Below are 16,579 nucleotides of genomic sequence, written 5' to 3' on the forward strand. Positions count from 1 at the left end.
CACTGATACTTCATTTTAATACCCCTGCAGACAGAGAATTGGAAATACATCTTGGGAAAGTACAGGTAAGTAGTATGTTATCACGTATTAGCTTCACATGTACAGGCGTTCCCATAGACATTTCCTTTTAGCTCACCTTACTGTTGCCTTTTACAGTTACAAAGAAGATTCATGTTTGTTCATCTAGTATGACTGAGAGCATTATATGTAGTTTTAACAAGCATGCGTTAGAACTATGACAAACATTGAAGCTTCACTGGCTCCAGAATTTCTTGCTGACGTGGAAGTTTTGCTTAGCATCAAGCAGCAGACTTGCTGTTATTACACCTCAGTTTAAACATCCTTCCTGAAGGTTCCTTTTGGTCACACGGCAAAGCCAAAAAAGCTATTTGTATCCTTCACTATGGAGGTTTAAAACTCAATTTGTTTAATCGATCGCAAGGCAGTTCTGAATCATATATCCACATCCTAACTCTAACATGAGCCTGCAATTTCACTGAATCACTTGAAATTTTATTGCAACCATGGTCAAGTGAAAAAAGGATTTTCACTGAGATCAGCAACAAATCTTAATGGCAACAGAAACATTTTGCTCTAGCCATCAATAAATACATGTGTTTAAGATAACGTTCATTCCAGAATTATACTGATAGTAGGATAAACTGTCTACTTAAAATGCACAAAGCTTCTTGCTAATGCACTCTGACTTCCAGACGTGATGTTAGGAACAGGATGGGTATATAATTCTTGTGGAAACAGCACTTTCTCTCTGTAAAGAACCCCACCCTGTTTCATACAGAGTCAGCATGTTTCTCTTTGGCTGTATGACAGGAACTGGGCTACATTATCTTTCCAGGAAACCCCCACAGACTATTTAGCTCATAGAGCATAGTATCAAAACTACGGATCCTTCACCCTTACCACAACTTTGGAAGCTACTTAAGGGTGGCAAACTTCCCTGGAGCAGAAGGATTTCAAACCTGTGTTGCAAGAACACAATCTAAGTATGATGCTGGCTACCCACTCTGTGGACAGATCAAGAGCATGGACACAGGCAGGTCAGTGCTGGACACAGGACAGCTGCCAGCCAAGACATTTTGAGCACCTATGTTTCCTATGTCTGCTACACGGACCAGTGTATAAACCAGAGGGCAGCAAGCCAAACATAAAGCTATCAAAATAACGTAACCCACAATAAACGTGAAAAATAAACACACACAAGAAAACTCGTCTTCAATCATTAGTATATTGCCAGTTACGTATCAAAATAACTGTATTTTCTGAAGACATGTCCCTATTTGGAGGCATCATACAGGTTGAAGCCATCACTGGATGGTTTTCTTTAACACAACTCACTATATTAAGGTAGGAGTCTGCCTTAAACCTTGAAGAGAACAAAATTTAAAGTCTCAAGGAAAATGTTAAGGGTTACTTTATCTCTGACTTTTTCACTTCACTGCAGGAAAATGCAACATTAACCTGAGCTATTACACATTCCTATAAATTTTCAAATTATTATCTTGCCTTTAAATCTTCTGTCAAATGGAATCAATGAAAGGATTTCTGTGTATTGCCCTTAAACACTAAACAGGGGAGTGACTTACTGGGGCACTTACTACTGTTTACCCAGCCAGATAATAGATGCAACTTTCATCCACCCTTCTTTTCCTGTTCCGAAAGTTAATTAAAAGAACAATCCAGCCCTTCTTACCCTTAAAACCAAATCAGTCCATAAGAAAAGATCATCACATTTATTCTACACTATGAAAAGGAATGACTGCAAGGTATCCCCAAGAGGACTTTATGCCACAGTCTTCAACAGAGGCCATAAGGAAAACTTTAACTATTTACACAGACAGACTTGCCCTGTGCAGTGTATATATATTCACCATGCCTGAAAAGAGCTGTCCTCTATTCTTGGAGCTACAAATGCTCTTAAAAATATCCTTGTTCCAGCCTTGGGAATAAGGCATAAATCTTGACTTTCATTCACTAATTATCATCTGGTCCATTTTGTCTCCACCATGCATATTTTATAAAGCTTTTTATAAGTCAAGATAAAAAGGATGCAAATAACAGTGCCAAAGCAAATAAACTAACCTGGCATCTGAAATTCTGTCACATAGAAAAACGAAACAGAAGTCACTTTAGGCTTATTCATTAGAGATCACATTAGCAGCACAGGAAAGAAAGCCAAAAAGCAGATCAATACATAATTAAAGGAGCCTGCCTCCATCTCTGATGTTCTACAAAAGAAACAGCCAAATTAAGAAGAAATTTTAATAGTCAATCAAGGACTAGATCAATAGCTATGGCTAATATTGTACTTTCATGGAATTCCTCAGTGGGCACAAACTGGAACACAGAAAAATCACTAGGCTTCAGAGATCAGCAATGACAGACTCAGAGGAGAGCTGAGAACCAGCCATGTGGTTTGTGCCTGGATAATGAGTTAACAACTTACAACAATTTCATCTCTGAATGGGGTTCTGTAAAGTTACTCTTCACACATAGGATTAGCTGCTTGGTGGTTAACAAAATGTTGACTCCTAGTTCGACTGGCTGAGAATTGTCTGATGGAGGGTTCTTCTGGGGTGAAGGAGGTGGGGGGCACACTAATCTGTTCATCAGATGTGTTTCTCAGTTCAAAGCCAAAGACTGGCTGCTTCAGCCCACACATGTTCCCTGACCGCTTGATTGCTGGCTATTTTGGGGTGGGTGTTCACCTTCCCCCCCTCCTGTAAAAAGCACTGAAAAACTCTTGGCTTCACTCCAAAGCAGATACGTGGTTGGCCTCTTTTTGTACTTTGAAATGTTTCACAAATGATACAGCCATTTCCTTCCTGTTTCTAAGCTACTCTTGCTGATTATCAAGCTCCAAAACAATTTATTTTTCCAATGTGAAAAAAGAAAACAACCCCAACTTTCCATGAGTTTAGAGAAGATTCTCCCCAGCTCTACACATCCTATGTGTTACAGAGGACAGTGTGCCCAGGGAGGAGAACACAGTGTGCTGTAACCAATAACCACATCTGGGGTTTTGGAGGCAACATTTTTCGCATTCCGCCTACAGATCAAGGGTGAAATCTTGGCCACATGTAAGTTAGCAGGAATTTTTTCATCAGCTCCTTTGTTGCTAAGATTTTACCAGAGGAATTCGTGCCTCCCTGCAACAGGCAAGATCACTGCCAAACACCAGCAATGCATGCAAAATACCTAATTCCGTGCACAGCATTATTATGAAATATATTCAAGGTTAAAAAAGAAAACAAAACTGCCACTTGCTTTAGAGGGAAGAAAAGACGTCAAAGTTTAAACTGATTTTTGCTGCTATGTAAAACTGCTCCTTAGCCAAGATATACTTGAATACAGTACTAAACACTTATTTACCTGCTTGTTTCCCAGAGTTACTCTTGGCACTGCAGCTTTAAATTCACTAGTCCTGCCTGGTTTGAAGTAATTCTTATAATTGAAACAGAAGCAATTTTAGCCCATTTACATCCAGGCATTTTCAAAGCCCGCAGCAAATTCCCTGGGTGTGGTTAAAGTCAGTTGGCTTAGGCAATATACGGATTTGGAAGGCTGTGCATGAATACACACATGCAAAAGAAGTACCTGTGTGCTAATGCTTGGGTATGGGCAGAGGGGGAGAACTCCCACCTTTGGCAGCAGGCTGTTTTACTAGGGAGCACAGCCAGCAGCTGAGCTGTCTCCCTGCACAGCAGCAGCTGCTTTAATGGGCACTGGCAGAGCAGCCTCTCCCTTGGGATTGTTGTCTATCCTGTTCCTCCAAATTCTCAATTCTCATGGGCACCACAAGCATATTGGATATTATAATCCTGAGCTGATCACACCCTATCCTTCCTTTCAAAGAATTACTAAGGGACACATCTATTTTCCATGGTGATTTGTTATTTGTACGCATTTTCCACTAGCTTTTGCTGTATGTTCTGATCCTCACTCGTGAATTACTCATTTATCACAGATTTATGTTACAAAAGGGGGAAAAAAAATAGTGTTGCAATGCCTAGAGTAGACGCAGTCACCCACAATTTAAATGTCTATTCCTGGGTAAGCAAGCACAATGGCTCAGGTGGTCTCTTCCCATATTAAACTCCTGTTTATTCCCAATTAGAAGGATTTTTTTCAAGTAATAGCATTACACAAATCCAAGTGGCATGCAAATAAAAGAAAAGCCTCATTCAGTATATTCTCAATATCACAGCTATTCTTGCAAGCATTTCTGTATTGTATATCATGTTAAAGACAAAGGCTGTTAATAGATACACTCGTGGGTATCTCTTTTACTGCAAAGTAACCAATCTTGACAAGATCTGCCTTGAGTATGATTATACTAATGACCTTTGCTCCACATGGTTCAAAACCACAGTACATCAATGCAAATTGCTTTATAAAAAGCCATACTGACACGAAGTGAGAACTGATGTGTCATGGGAATTCAAGGTCCTTTGAAAGATCACTTCTGAGACACACAGAGCCTTGAAGTCAACTAGGTGTTACACAAAATAGAAGTTCACAAATGCTCAACATGTGAAAACCATAACTAAAACTGAGAAAAGCTATATTGCTGACTATAATTCCAGCATTACTGAAGGGTACCACTAAATTACTGATGAGCTTGAAGAACATGCCAGGTCTGAAGGCTACTCTAAAAGGCTGGTAGATCCCAAATTTGACTTGCCATTTACAATCTGGTCTTTGAGCCTGAGCACATTTGTATTGCTTCCTCCCACAGTGCCATCTGTATGCATCCAGGCAGCATACTGAAACACCAAGTGTTTGAAAGGAAGAGATTTGGAAAAGAGTCAACCCTCATGTTGGGCACAAAAATCACCTGGAGTGGGGGAAAAGTTATATATGTGGGAGGCAACTTCAAAAGTTGCTGTGTCTGAACTAGTACTTGTATTAGAATTACTCAGAACAAATAATAAAAGATTAGGCCCCTTCTGCAACACGTGTCTAAACCTGAGAAGCTTGTACAGTGTTCTGGAAAGCAAAGCATCACAATACCAGATGAATTCCTGATCAGCTCATAATAAACTGGGCAGATGTCATGAGATGGTTAACATGTTTAGGTTAAACTATGACAACGTAGCAGTATTATACTGAAAACTACTTAAATGCAGTTAGAAATAGTCAATTATTTTGTTTTAAAAGTGACTTTTTCCTGGAAATGTTTCACTGATTTTTTTTCCATCAACCAGTAATGGGCAGACAGCACCCCACTGCTCAATTTAAAGATATCCACCTTCATGAGGGACAAGAATGGAGACAGTCTGAGACAGCGTTATACTTGAAGTTAAATAGTTTCCTGTTCTCTGAAGATCTTGATAATTAATGTAAAGAAAGAAAACCAGAAACCATTAATAAAGGCCAAGATTTTACAGCTGTAATTGAAAAATTCTTCCCCTGCACGTGGCACTGGATCATGCTCCTGGATCTGGCACACAAAACACACAGACAAACACCTTGAAGCTGCCCTGGGAAAGAGAACTTGTCAAAAGGAGAAAAAGCATTCTTCCTGAGGAGGTCTAGTGGAACTGATTTCCTCAGTGAAAGTGGAAAAGGAGACCTTTATGTGGCAGACCTTTATGTGGCATTTCTATATACAAACAATCTATTTCAGCAATGGTTAAAAAGAACTGGCAAAAAGATTCTGAATATTTGGAATACCTGGATTCCAATGAATTGTCATTCATTTAGCACTTGATACTTATGCCCATTCTTAAAGTACTATTCACTTTCTCTTTACAAAACCCTCCACACCAGAACACCTAGCTTTTTCTGGAAGGCCAGGGATGAGGATCCCCTGCTGCACTGAAATCTTCTCTTGCACAGAACTTGACAAATCCAAGCACCAGCCATATACAAGGGAGTTGCCTCCGCACCTCTGACACCTTCCGCCTGGAAATTCTGAACGAGTATTAAAGCCAGTGACAAAACAGATGAGATTTTTTTTTTAGATGCTGAACAACAAGCTTTCTGCATGTTGAGTTATGTAAGCAAAGCCCCTGACAGCTCCCTCAGCACCACCCTCCTATTTGTGTCCTTCCACTTCCTCACTCATGCTGCTCTCCTGTTTCCATAGACACCTCAGAGAAGCATGTGGGTGGGTTGTTTTCTCGTTTCTCCTTTATGAGAGCATTTTAATGGCCAACTGGAGTTTCAGTAAAATAAATACTAATTTAAAAAAAAAAAAAAATAGTCTTGTGAATCCAAAATCCTAGTTTAAGATGCAAACAAGCCCACAGGTCAATTTAAAGTTCGTAAGAGAAAAGCAGACTTTATGCCTTACCCATTTTTGTTCTTTCACACCAAATCCAACTCATGATGTCCACAGCTGCATGCACCCAAAAAATCTGAGCCACCGTAGCTCAACTGTAGCTCACCTGACTCTCAGGTCCAAACTACACAAATATTTAGAGAGTGTATCAGTCTCCAGGTTTGGAAATTGAAGCAAATGGGAAGTCAGGAGCAACCTCAGAAGATAAGAGCTTAGGTGGCAGCCATAAATGAAAAGCTTAGCACCTACTCACATGTAGCTTTAAAGCATAACCCTAAATTAGGCTTAGTAACTCAGTGCAGAAAGAAGCAGCACAAACACCTACACAATATTAAGCGATAAGCAATAAACCCCTGGATAAAGCAAGCCTAATTACCAATACAGTCAGGACCCATCATCATCAACCAACATGAAGAGCATTATCATAAACATGAAATGACATTATTCAGTCTAACCGTATTTTAATCTTGTAAGCACCTAAAAGTAATCTTTGTAAGCTTAATTCCTGAATCTGATAATCTGAGCCTCTAAAACTCTTTAATGTATTTATTCTCACTGCCATGCAAGACACGGGAGTTCTTCAAGTCCGGATCACAAAGACCCAAATGCCACCCATACACACAGAACAGTGCTGGGAAACAAACCTCCCAAGTCTCAACTCTGACGAAGTATTTTTAACATGCTTCACCTCCCTGTCAGCTGCTAATACCTTGTTTTCAATGGGTAATTACATGAATGCTGAGACCTGTCTCGCTGTATCAGATCTGAGCACCAAAGAAACAGGTTGCACAAAAACTACAGTTCAACCACAAACCTGCTTATTCACACAGTTTGAGCACTGCAAAGATAAAATCAACAGCTTGCAACTACAAATACTGAATAAGGTATTAACTTCATAATGCTATACCATTTGCGAGTAAAATTATGCAAGAACACCAAGGAAATGCAAAGCGTCTTGAGATGGTGACAAGTAGCTCATACATTAGGAACATGGCTTCAGGATTATACTAAACTCCAGTTAATCCTGACCACCAGGGAATTTCACAGATAAAATGCCATAAATATTTCTCCTGCTGACAGAAGCAGCTATACTGTGCCAGATATGTTGAAGGAAGCGAAAGCAGTAGGGGATAGGAGGGAGAAACACTGGAGCCCAAATACACTGACAAATGCAGACCCTATAAGCCCAGGTCCTCAACATCTCTCAAGCCAGGACAACAGTCAAGTGTTTTCCTGGACTATGTGCTGACTGCAGGTATGGATCAGAGGAACTCCAGCTCCTGGCTCTATTCCCATGAGGAAGGAAAATCTTGGAACCAAAGAATTTAGAGTGAAAGAAAAGAGATGCTATGGCCCTTTCCTCTCACAGGTCCCAAAATGAAAGGCTGAGGACAGCATGGACCTGGAAGCTCTTGCCCTCCTACAGAGGAAGAGGGGCTGCACAGGATCTCCGAGGTGCACCTGCATGGGCATGAAGGGCAAGAGAGGAACTGGATGCAAGAAGATAAGCACTGACTTAAACAGGCAGTGAAAGTATACATACGAAGGTGTTGAATGATCAAAGTACTGCAGGGATCTCAAGACAGGTCTGCAGGTGATTGTAAAATGGCCAAGTTGCTAAAGGTTTTCCCTAGAGTTCCCAACAGACTAGTTATAACAACTCATGGAAATCGTGCTGAGGAGCCTACCTCCCCAGTCATACTCACTTGCTTACAGCTTGGTTTCTACTCATTTTACTACTCTGTCAACTCATCAACAAGACCCCTAGCAACACAGAAAAAGGCTTATAGGAGGCGAACATCAAGCCCTATAACTACGCAAACAAATAAAAAAAAGTCAAAGAGAAGAATCTCATCCTAAGTGGCTGAGACAAACATGTAACACCTAATTTATTCTACACCCAAGCCACCAACTAGAAACATATATCCACTTAACAAGTGAACTATTTAATGTCACCCAGTTTGCTCAGCTGAACAGGCCAAGTTAGATTTATTTAAATCTCTGGTCTTTTGTTAGCATATGTCAATGATAGTCTATGTTTATGAACACAGCAGATATCCTTTAGTGTACAGTATTGTTTTCAACAGCTTTAAAATAAAGATTTACATTATTACTTTATACATATTTCACAGAGGTGAAAGTTAGTTCAGCTAGCAATTCATGACACATCATCCTATAAAACCTTATCATCACTGCTAGAGTTCATATGCCATTTAATGTTTAGTACTCTAGACATTGCATTACATTCGTCTAGCCTCAAAGCGATGATAAAGTTGACAAATTTTTTTTGCCTTCCCCAAGTCTATAGTTCTCATTAGACAAGCCAGCAAAACCCCCTCGCTTTAACAGCGATGGCAATCACAGCAGCACAAGCTCTGTTTTTGAGAAAAGCTGTCTTTCCACTGAGCAAGACATCAACAGAAACACACGAGCACGCTATAGCACATCAAACATCCACACCTGTTTCCCTGGCAACACTCGCAAACCTACAAGAAGTAACTGCATCAGATAGAAGGAAACTCAGAAGAGAGGAATCATGCCTGCACTTCAGGGTTGTGTCACTACTACATTGACAATAAACAAAACCCCCGGAGATCAAAGCCACAGGTGAATGGAAACAGAAGTACAAATGTCTTCCTGCAAGTCTGACAAAGAAAGGAGAGAAGCCATGGTTAGCAGTGCTGAGGTTTGATAATCAGTTAGGAATTATAAACCTGTGAAGCAAAAAAATACCACTAAAATGCAGCCATAAACGTGGTAACCTGTTTTGTTTGTTTTTTTTTTTTTTTTTTATTTTACTGTTATCTCACATCTAATGATTGCACGATATATAGTACAGGTGGGTCTTTTTCAGCCTGTAGCCATGAGGCTCAAATTAAACAGTTCTTTGTTTAAACCATAGGCTATGCTGCATATGTCTCGTAATCACATGATCAGCTGTAGAATACTGCTGACAGGCACTGGTTTCCCACCCAGAAATGGTAGGATGCTTAGCTCTCTCCCTTTGCTTCTACAGACTCTCTTTAGTCTGGTCTTCTTAAATAAAATCACTGTGAAAAACTTTTACAGCTCACCCCTTTTGTTCTTGAGAACCAGAGAATGGACAACTTGGAGCCCTGTACTCCTGAGACCTCAGATGAAGTCAGGTCAATGGAGCAGTTTGCCTTAGTTGATGAGGAATGGGTTAGAGACCAGTTGAGCAATCTGGACATCCATAAATCCATGGGTCCAAATGGGATGCACCCGCGGGTGCTGAGGGAACTGGCGGAAGTCATTGCTAGGCCACTCTCCATCATCTTTACCAAGTCTTGGGAAACGGGAGAGGTGCCTGAGGACTGGAGGAAAGCAAATGTCACTCCAGTCTTCAAAAAGGGCAAGAAGGAGGGCCTGGGTAACTATAGACCGGTCAGCCTCACCTCCATCCCTAGGAAAGTGATGGAACACCTTATCCTTGGTGCCATCTTAAGGCATGTCAAGGATAAGAGGGTTATGAGGGGCAGTCAACATGGCTTTACCAAGGGGAAGTCGTGCTTGACCAACCCCATAGCCTTTTATGAGGAAATAACACGGTGGATGGATGATGGCAGAGCGGTGGATGTGGTCTACCTTGACTTCAGCAAAGCATTTGACACAGTCTCCCACAGCATCCTCATAGCTACATTGAGGAAGTGTGGCCTGGATGATCAGGTAGTGAGGTGGACTGCGAACTGGCTGAAGGACAGAAGCCAGAGAGTTGTAGTCTATGGGGCGGAGTCTAGTTGGAGGCCTGTATCTAGTGGAGTGCCTCAAGGGTCAGTACTGGGACCAGTATTATTTAATATATTCATCAATGATTTAGATGAGGGAATTGAGTGTACTGTCAGCAAGTTTGCTGATGACACTAAGCTGGGAGGAGTGGCTGACACGCCAGAAGGCTGTGCTGCCATCCAGCGAGACCTGGACAGGCTGGAGAGTTGGGCAGGGAGTAACTTCATGAAATATAACAAGGGAAAGTGTAGAGTCCTGCATCTGGGCAGGAACAGCCCCAGGTTCCAATATAGGTTGGGGAATGACCTGTTAGAGAGCAGTGTAGGGGAGAGGGACCTGGGGGTCCTAGTGGATGGCAGGATGACCATGAGCCAACACTGTGCCCTTGTGGCCAAGAAGGCCAATGGCATCCTGGGGTGTATTAGAAGGGGGGTGGTCAGTAGGTCAAGAGAGGTTCTCCTTCCCCTCTACTCTGCCCTGGGGAGACCGCATCTGGAATATTGTGTCCAGTTCTGGGCCCCTCAGTTCAAGAAGGACAGGGACCTGCTGGAGAGAGTCCAGCACAGGGCAACTAAGATGATGAAGGGAGTGGAGCATCTCCCTTATGAGGAAAGACTGAGGGAGCTGAGTCTCTATAGTTTGGAGAAGAGGAGACTGAGGGGTGACCTTATTAGTGTATATAAATATATAAAGGGGGAGTGTCACGAGGATGGAGCCAGGCTCTTCTCAGTGGCAAACTATGATAGCACAAGGGGTAATGGGTATAAACTGGAACACAAGAGGTTCCACTTAAACTTGAGAAGAAACTTCTTCTCAGTGAGGGTGACGGAACACTGGAACAGGCTGCCCAGGGGGGTTGTGGAGTCTCCTTCTCTGGAGACATTCAAAACCCGCCTGGACACATTCCTGTGTAACCTTATCTAGGTGTTCCTGCTCTGGCAGGGGGATTGGACTAGATGATCTTTTGAGGTCCCTTCCAATCTCTAACATACTGTGATACTGTGAGGTTGTGTGTTATTGTGTGTTATTGTGTGGCTGCTTTCACTGCAGCACCAAACAGGTAGGCATCCATCTCAGCACAGAAACCACATTTCATAAACCATCAACAGTTTGCATAAAGTGCTGCAAAATTGTAATAACACATGCCAGGAGTCTGAGAAACTGAATCTCTGGAAAGTATGTTTGACTTTGGCTCCTATACTTCCATTTAAGAAGCATAATAAATAACTGTGTTTTCAGTGATTTTATGTATAGATGGATGACTTGCAAGTAAAGGTTCTGATTCTCCTAGAGTGGAATATAGTACATTTTGCTGAGAAGTTACAAATTTGCTTTTGACTATATATTTTATATTTTCAGAAGGCATATTTAAAATATGTCATATTAACCAAGCTGTGTTCATTGCTCTTCACCCATTCTCTTTTTTATTGGAAGAATACAGGTAACATTTAACTTTTTCGGTGCCCTCTTCCCATAAATTTGATTCAACTTCTCATCCATTTTGACTGAATAATTTCCTAGAATATAGCTATGCAGTAAGCTGCCTCAAAAGCCAACTAAAAACCCCCAACCCTCTAATAAACCAAAACCCAAGGAAATAGCCAGCAGATAAATCCCTTCAAGTACTAAAATTATTCAGGATGAAGCAGCATATATTAGCAAAAAAAGATAACAGACGTTAATTTGCTTTAAATGCTTACGGCATCTAAAATAACAAAGAAAGATAAAATTAATTTAAAAAATAGTTAGCAATAACCTAGTATTTGAATGGTCACTGATTACTTTTTAAATTCGTCTATGAGGTAACATGATATTTGAAGATCCCAATTACCTATGGACATGTTTTAAATGATCGGTGGCCTCCATTAACTTCCCTCTGGACACATTAGGGTTTCTACCCAGAGCACAGTTTATTTTATATGTGGGGAAATTGAGGTACAGAAGTAGCAAGATTCACCCATAAACATGCAAGCAAGCCCATCACAGAATAAATACTGAAATTCAGAATAGGGGAGAACAACAGGAATAAAGCAAAAGCACATCAAGGACAGGAGCAGCATAGCAGAATACACTCTAGCAAAACTTTCCTGCTTTCCCCACCATATCCTCAGGCCACACAGTTTCTCCTATCAAAAGACAAAGGGCTTAAAAAGGAAAAAGTGAATTTAACAGCCGCTGAATGTGTTCTCCTCTAGAATTCAGAGACAAAAGACTGGTATGCAAAGCAGAGCTGGGTAGAAAGCTGCAAATTGAGGATTTTGCCTAATAAAAGCCAAGTTCACGTAGCCCTTGCTTTCCACCTTAGAACAGTACTAAAGCGTGCCCTTGATTTATACGTACTAATAAAATCTATCAACCTTTAAGCAGCTGCATATTACAGCTCATATGAGAGTAATTCAAATTCAGCTATTAATTTCTTTGTATCATGCAAAGTAAAGTTTGCATCTTAAACTATACTATTCTGCCAGAAAGCATCAACTACATTTAGCGAATAAAAAATAGTAAGATATGCTTATGACAGTTGGCTCCTCATAAAAAGGATTTTGGCAGAGAAGAAACTGCCATGATAAGAGAAATATAACTAATGACCAGTAATTCTTACAAGGACACAACCAGAACCCATCAAGAATCTTTGCTAACCCCAGCAGTAATGTGAGAATACCAGCCTCACAGGGGTCACGTACTTGACTTTCCCCTGCTACTTAGTGCTTTTACACAGAATTATCATTATTCTTTATCTCTCCAGTTCCTACAAACTGGAAATGAACTGAAGATAAGGTTTGAGACACGGATCTACATCATCAAAGGAAGATCTTGCTTGTAGCATCCCAAATTGTTCTTGATCATTACATATTATTAAAACCACATACGATGAGGCCACTGGGATGTGCTTTGCAATTTGTGGTAAATACCCTATTGCGTGAGACTATTGTCTCACCAACAATACGATAATAAGGATTGTGTCATCATCAACTATAAAATGCAGCATCTTGGTATATGCAAATTAACAAGCAACAATGGACCATTACACAAAGTCTTACCAGTCCCTTTCTCTCTGCAGTAAGACAGTACTTTCTGAGCTTCTGTAATCTTTAGCAGCCAAAAAGACTGACACTAAGGGGCAACTCCACAGAATAACACAATTACGTGTGTATTCAAACTTATCTATATAGGCCAATTAGACAAAGTCTACATTCAGAATAACAGCTAACACAGACATAGCAGTACATGCAAACAGCAAGGCTATGCTTTTCCGCTTTCATGATTGGTTATATTAATTTTAGTTGGGCCATCTGGCAGAAATGTTTGATTAAAGCTGAGGGAAGATTTATTCATTTGTATAACCAGTATCCTTCATAGCCTTTTTATTTCTTATCTTTTGTTCCTTTTTATTAGAAGGCTGAATACAACAATCAGAACTCACCAAAAGAACAATTAGTTCAGCTCTTCTTTTACCTAATTAAGAGCCATTTAATCTGAAGGTTGAGGCTACAAATGATGTACAAAGTGTGATATTGTCACTAAGCATCATGAAGCTGAAAAAAACTCAAAGCCAAGAGGTTAAATTAGGTTCTAAAGGACTATTTGGGTAAGAGTTATTCCCTCTCCTCTCATGCTCCACTTCTCCATCTGATCTTGCTTACAGAAAAGGATTTGGTATAATCAGCTGTGAAGCCACTGCACAAAGTTGCAGTAGGAATATTCAACAAGCTGTTCCTCCCACACTCACCTACAAGAGAGACTCCCAGTTATAAGTAATATGCTCCCTTATTACACTCCTCTCAGGGTTATGAATACAGCAGCTGGTAAATGATAATAGAAGAACTTTAATATCATTGTCAGAGTAGCCCATTCATGCTAAAAGGAGTTGCAAGAATGAAGTCACCCTTGAAATTGATACGTAAGTACCTACAAAAATTTTATATGGCTATTTACAAAGGGAGGAGCAAGAAGACCTGAAAATAACCATCCTGGAGAATATGTGGGGTATTAAATGCTGCATCTGCACCTCAAGCCATCCTGAAGCATAACATTTATGCCTCCTTTCAGCACAACTGTGGGAAAATTCATGACGCCAGTACTGCAATATTAAAGAAATATAGTGTGAAATAATTCCCTGAGCTAACACCGAAATTTGTGTACCTTTTAGTCCATTAATAGGGATCATAATCTAAATATATTAAATGCACATAAAAGTACAGTATTTAGGCAAAATACAGGCTATAAAAATAACATTATACATGAAAGGCTAGCTACCAAGTAAATTCTTGCAATTCATACATCTCCTGAGGGTAGTTGGCAGGCTTGTAGGAGGGATTAACAAGTACAGAAAGAACTTGCAAACTTCAGAGCTTGAGGTCATTTTTGGAGAGAAACTTGGAGGAAATTACCTACTGGCATATTGCTTCAAAAACATTCATTAAAATTAAAATTGAAGGTTTTTTTCTGAAACACTTGTTATTACATTGTAAGGGTGGAATACTATGTATGGGCAACTTCTACTTTGTCGTAACTATTTGTGTCCAGACTCTCATTTCACAGCAATAGGGTGGCTAGTCATTTTTATCGAGAGAAACTTCCTTGTTTTAACTATGGGATAAAGAACACATGCATGACCAGCTACCACAGAACAGCCAGCACACAACACCAAAATAAACCTTTTTGCATGCCCACACACATTCATGCTTTAAAACTCTATATGCATTTGTGCACAAAACTCTGAACTAGGACAAATAAGAATAATTCATGTTTCAAGGCAGGAGACTTGCTACTAGTTTATGCATTCTCAGTTTCCAAAGAAAGAAGCTGTATTACGGTTCACGTTACAGAAGTCTTCATGCACAAAATGCTTTCCTTTGCTTTCAGTAGCCCACTGAAATTCAAATATGATTTTAACAAAAAAGTCTGTGAGAGTCAGTAACTCCTGTCACTTACTTGGCTTTGAGTTAATGACGACATTCTCAGCAGAGTGCTGGGGTGGAAACCTGCAGTTGTCTCCTTGGCCCTCACTGCTGCCATACTCTATGACTTCCACTTGTCCCAGTGGTACGCTCCACTTCAATAAGTACCTCTGTCCAGTTGTCACAGTGCCACTGCTTTCATAGGAAGAGCTGGAAGATGCACAAATTACTGCTGTGACAAGCAACTATGTTTAATGGCATCCTATTTATTATTTTAGTTTCTAAAATCTGCTGTTTATCAGTCTGAGTGCCATGCAGAACTTGAAACAAATACATGCATCAGGCTGACTTTTGAGACGGGCCTTTCTTGAAGTGCAAAGAGCAGATATGCAGGTGCAGATAGTCTTGCTTACAAACAGCATAGGACTGCCAATAACAGTCCCTACATTTTTATAACAAAACATAAATGACCACCTTGTAAGACCAATGTGCATTTTGACATCCTAATACAAGTGCTTAGGATGATACTTTGGCTCCATATTCTCCTAATTCTTTTGAAACAGTGCTCAAATGAAGTGACTGCTATGTTTAGAGAAGTATGAATGATGGGACCTTTGAATGACTACCGGCAGTAGCAAGGGCAACATAACCTTCCAATGGCTTATGAACTAATGTTTCTGCCAAGCCCCACAGCCTAGGATATCCATTACAGAAGACCTGCTGTGGCTTCTGAGAGTAATCCTACGTGAGCTGCTCCCAAAGGAAACGTGTATCACAACAGGCATTTCAGAGGGAAGAGCACACTGGAGAAGCTCACTTGGAATAGAAATGGCATTAATACTCCTCTTCCTTTGTTTCCTTCATTCCCTTATGCACATTAAAGCACATATATTTGTCATAAAGGACAAAAGAGATATTAAAGTGAATAAAAAGAGGTCTACTTCACAGAAAAGATGACTGAAATACAAAAGTTAAATGCCTGGGAGAAATCAGCAAAATGCATTTATTGAGAACAGTACCTAAATGCTAATGTTTAGGTTGTTAGCTACCTATTCACAACAGTCATGCTTTTGTTTCAATAAAGAAGCAAGTATGAACAAAAACCACAAGTGCCACAGCTTAAGTAAATATTTATAAACTCTTGATCTAGTTCAGAAGAAAGAAAACAAGACTAGGCAGGACACAGCTGTTCAATCACAAGGGACAGAATCTGCTCTGTCCAACTGCTGCTACTTAAAAGTTGGGTCTCCAGTTTGAACCGGTCATCTAGGCTACATGTGAAGAAAGAGCTTCTGAGGGTCATGTACTCTGTCGAAATACATGTCTTTTGCCAGCAATAGAGGAACCAACAGAGGTCCCCAGGCTCCTGGTATGTCGACTGTTTCTGTAAAGGCTGGACAAAAGGTGGTTAAGAGAAGTGAGCTGATACATACTGTGCAGCTACATGTACATGTAAAGCTTCTGAGGTCTACAGCTCCAGAAGAATTCTGCAGGCATGCACCTTAAAAACCACTGTTATAACAGAAGCCTAGCTTAGGTAAGATACCTAACCAGTGTACAGCTAAAATTAAGAGAAATAAAGCTCATCCTGCGTGAGCCAAACAGGCAAGTGGCACTTTCTATACCA

The 16,579-nt window shown here is 40.4% G+C and overlaps 1 protein-coding gene across 2 annotated transcripts in view; it reads right to left on the reverse strand.

Moving 5' to 3' along the window:
• The window catches only part of ARHGEF10 (Rho guanine nucleotide exchange factor 10), a gene marked incomplete at both ends in the record, with an annotated part of 104,464 nt that overhangs the window by 38,947 nt on the left and 48,938 nt on the right, over positions 1-16,579 (reverse strand). For both annotated transcript variants that reach the window (XM_080616264.1, XM_080616263.1), the window contains one exon: positions 14,987-15,162. In XM_080616264.1, the coding sequence (XP_080472390.1) occupies positions 14,987-15,162 (176 nt within the window). The remainder of the gene's footprint in view (positions 1-14,986; positions 15,163-16,579) is intronic.

Source organism: Psittacula echo (assembly GCF_963264785.1).
Source record: "Psittacula echo genome assembly, chromosome: 4".
NCBI lineage: Eukaryota > Metazoa > Chordata > Aves > Psittaciformes > Psittacidae > Psittacula > Psittacula echo.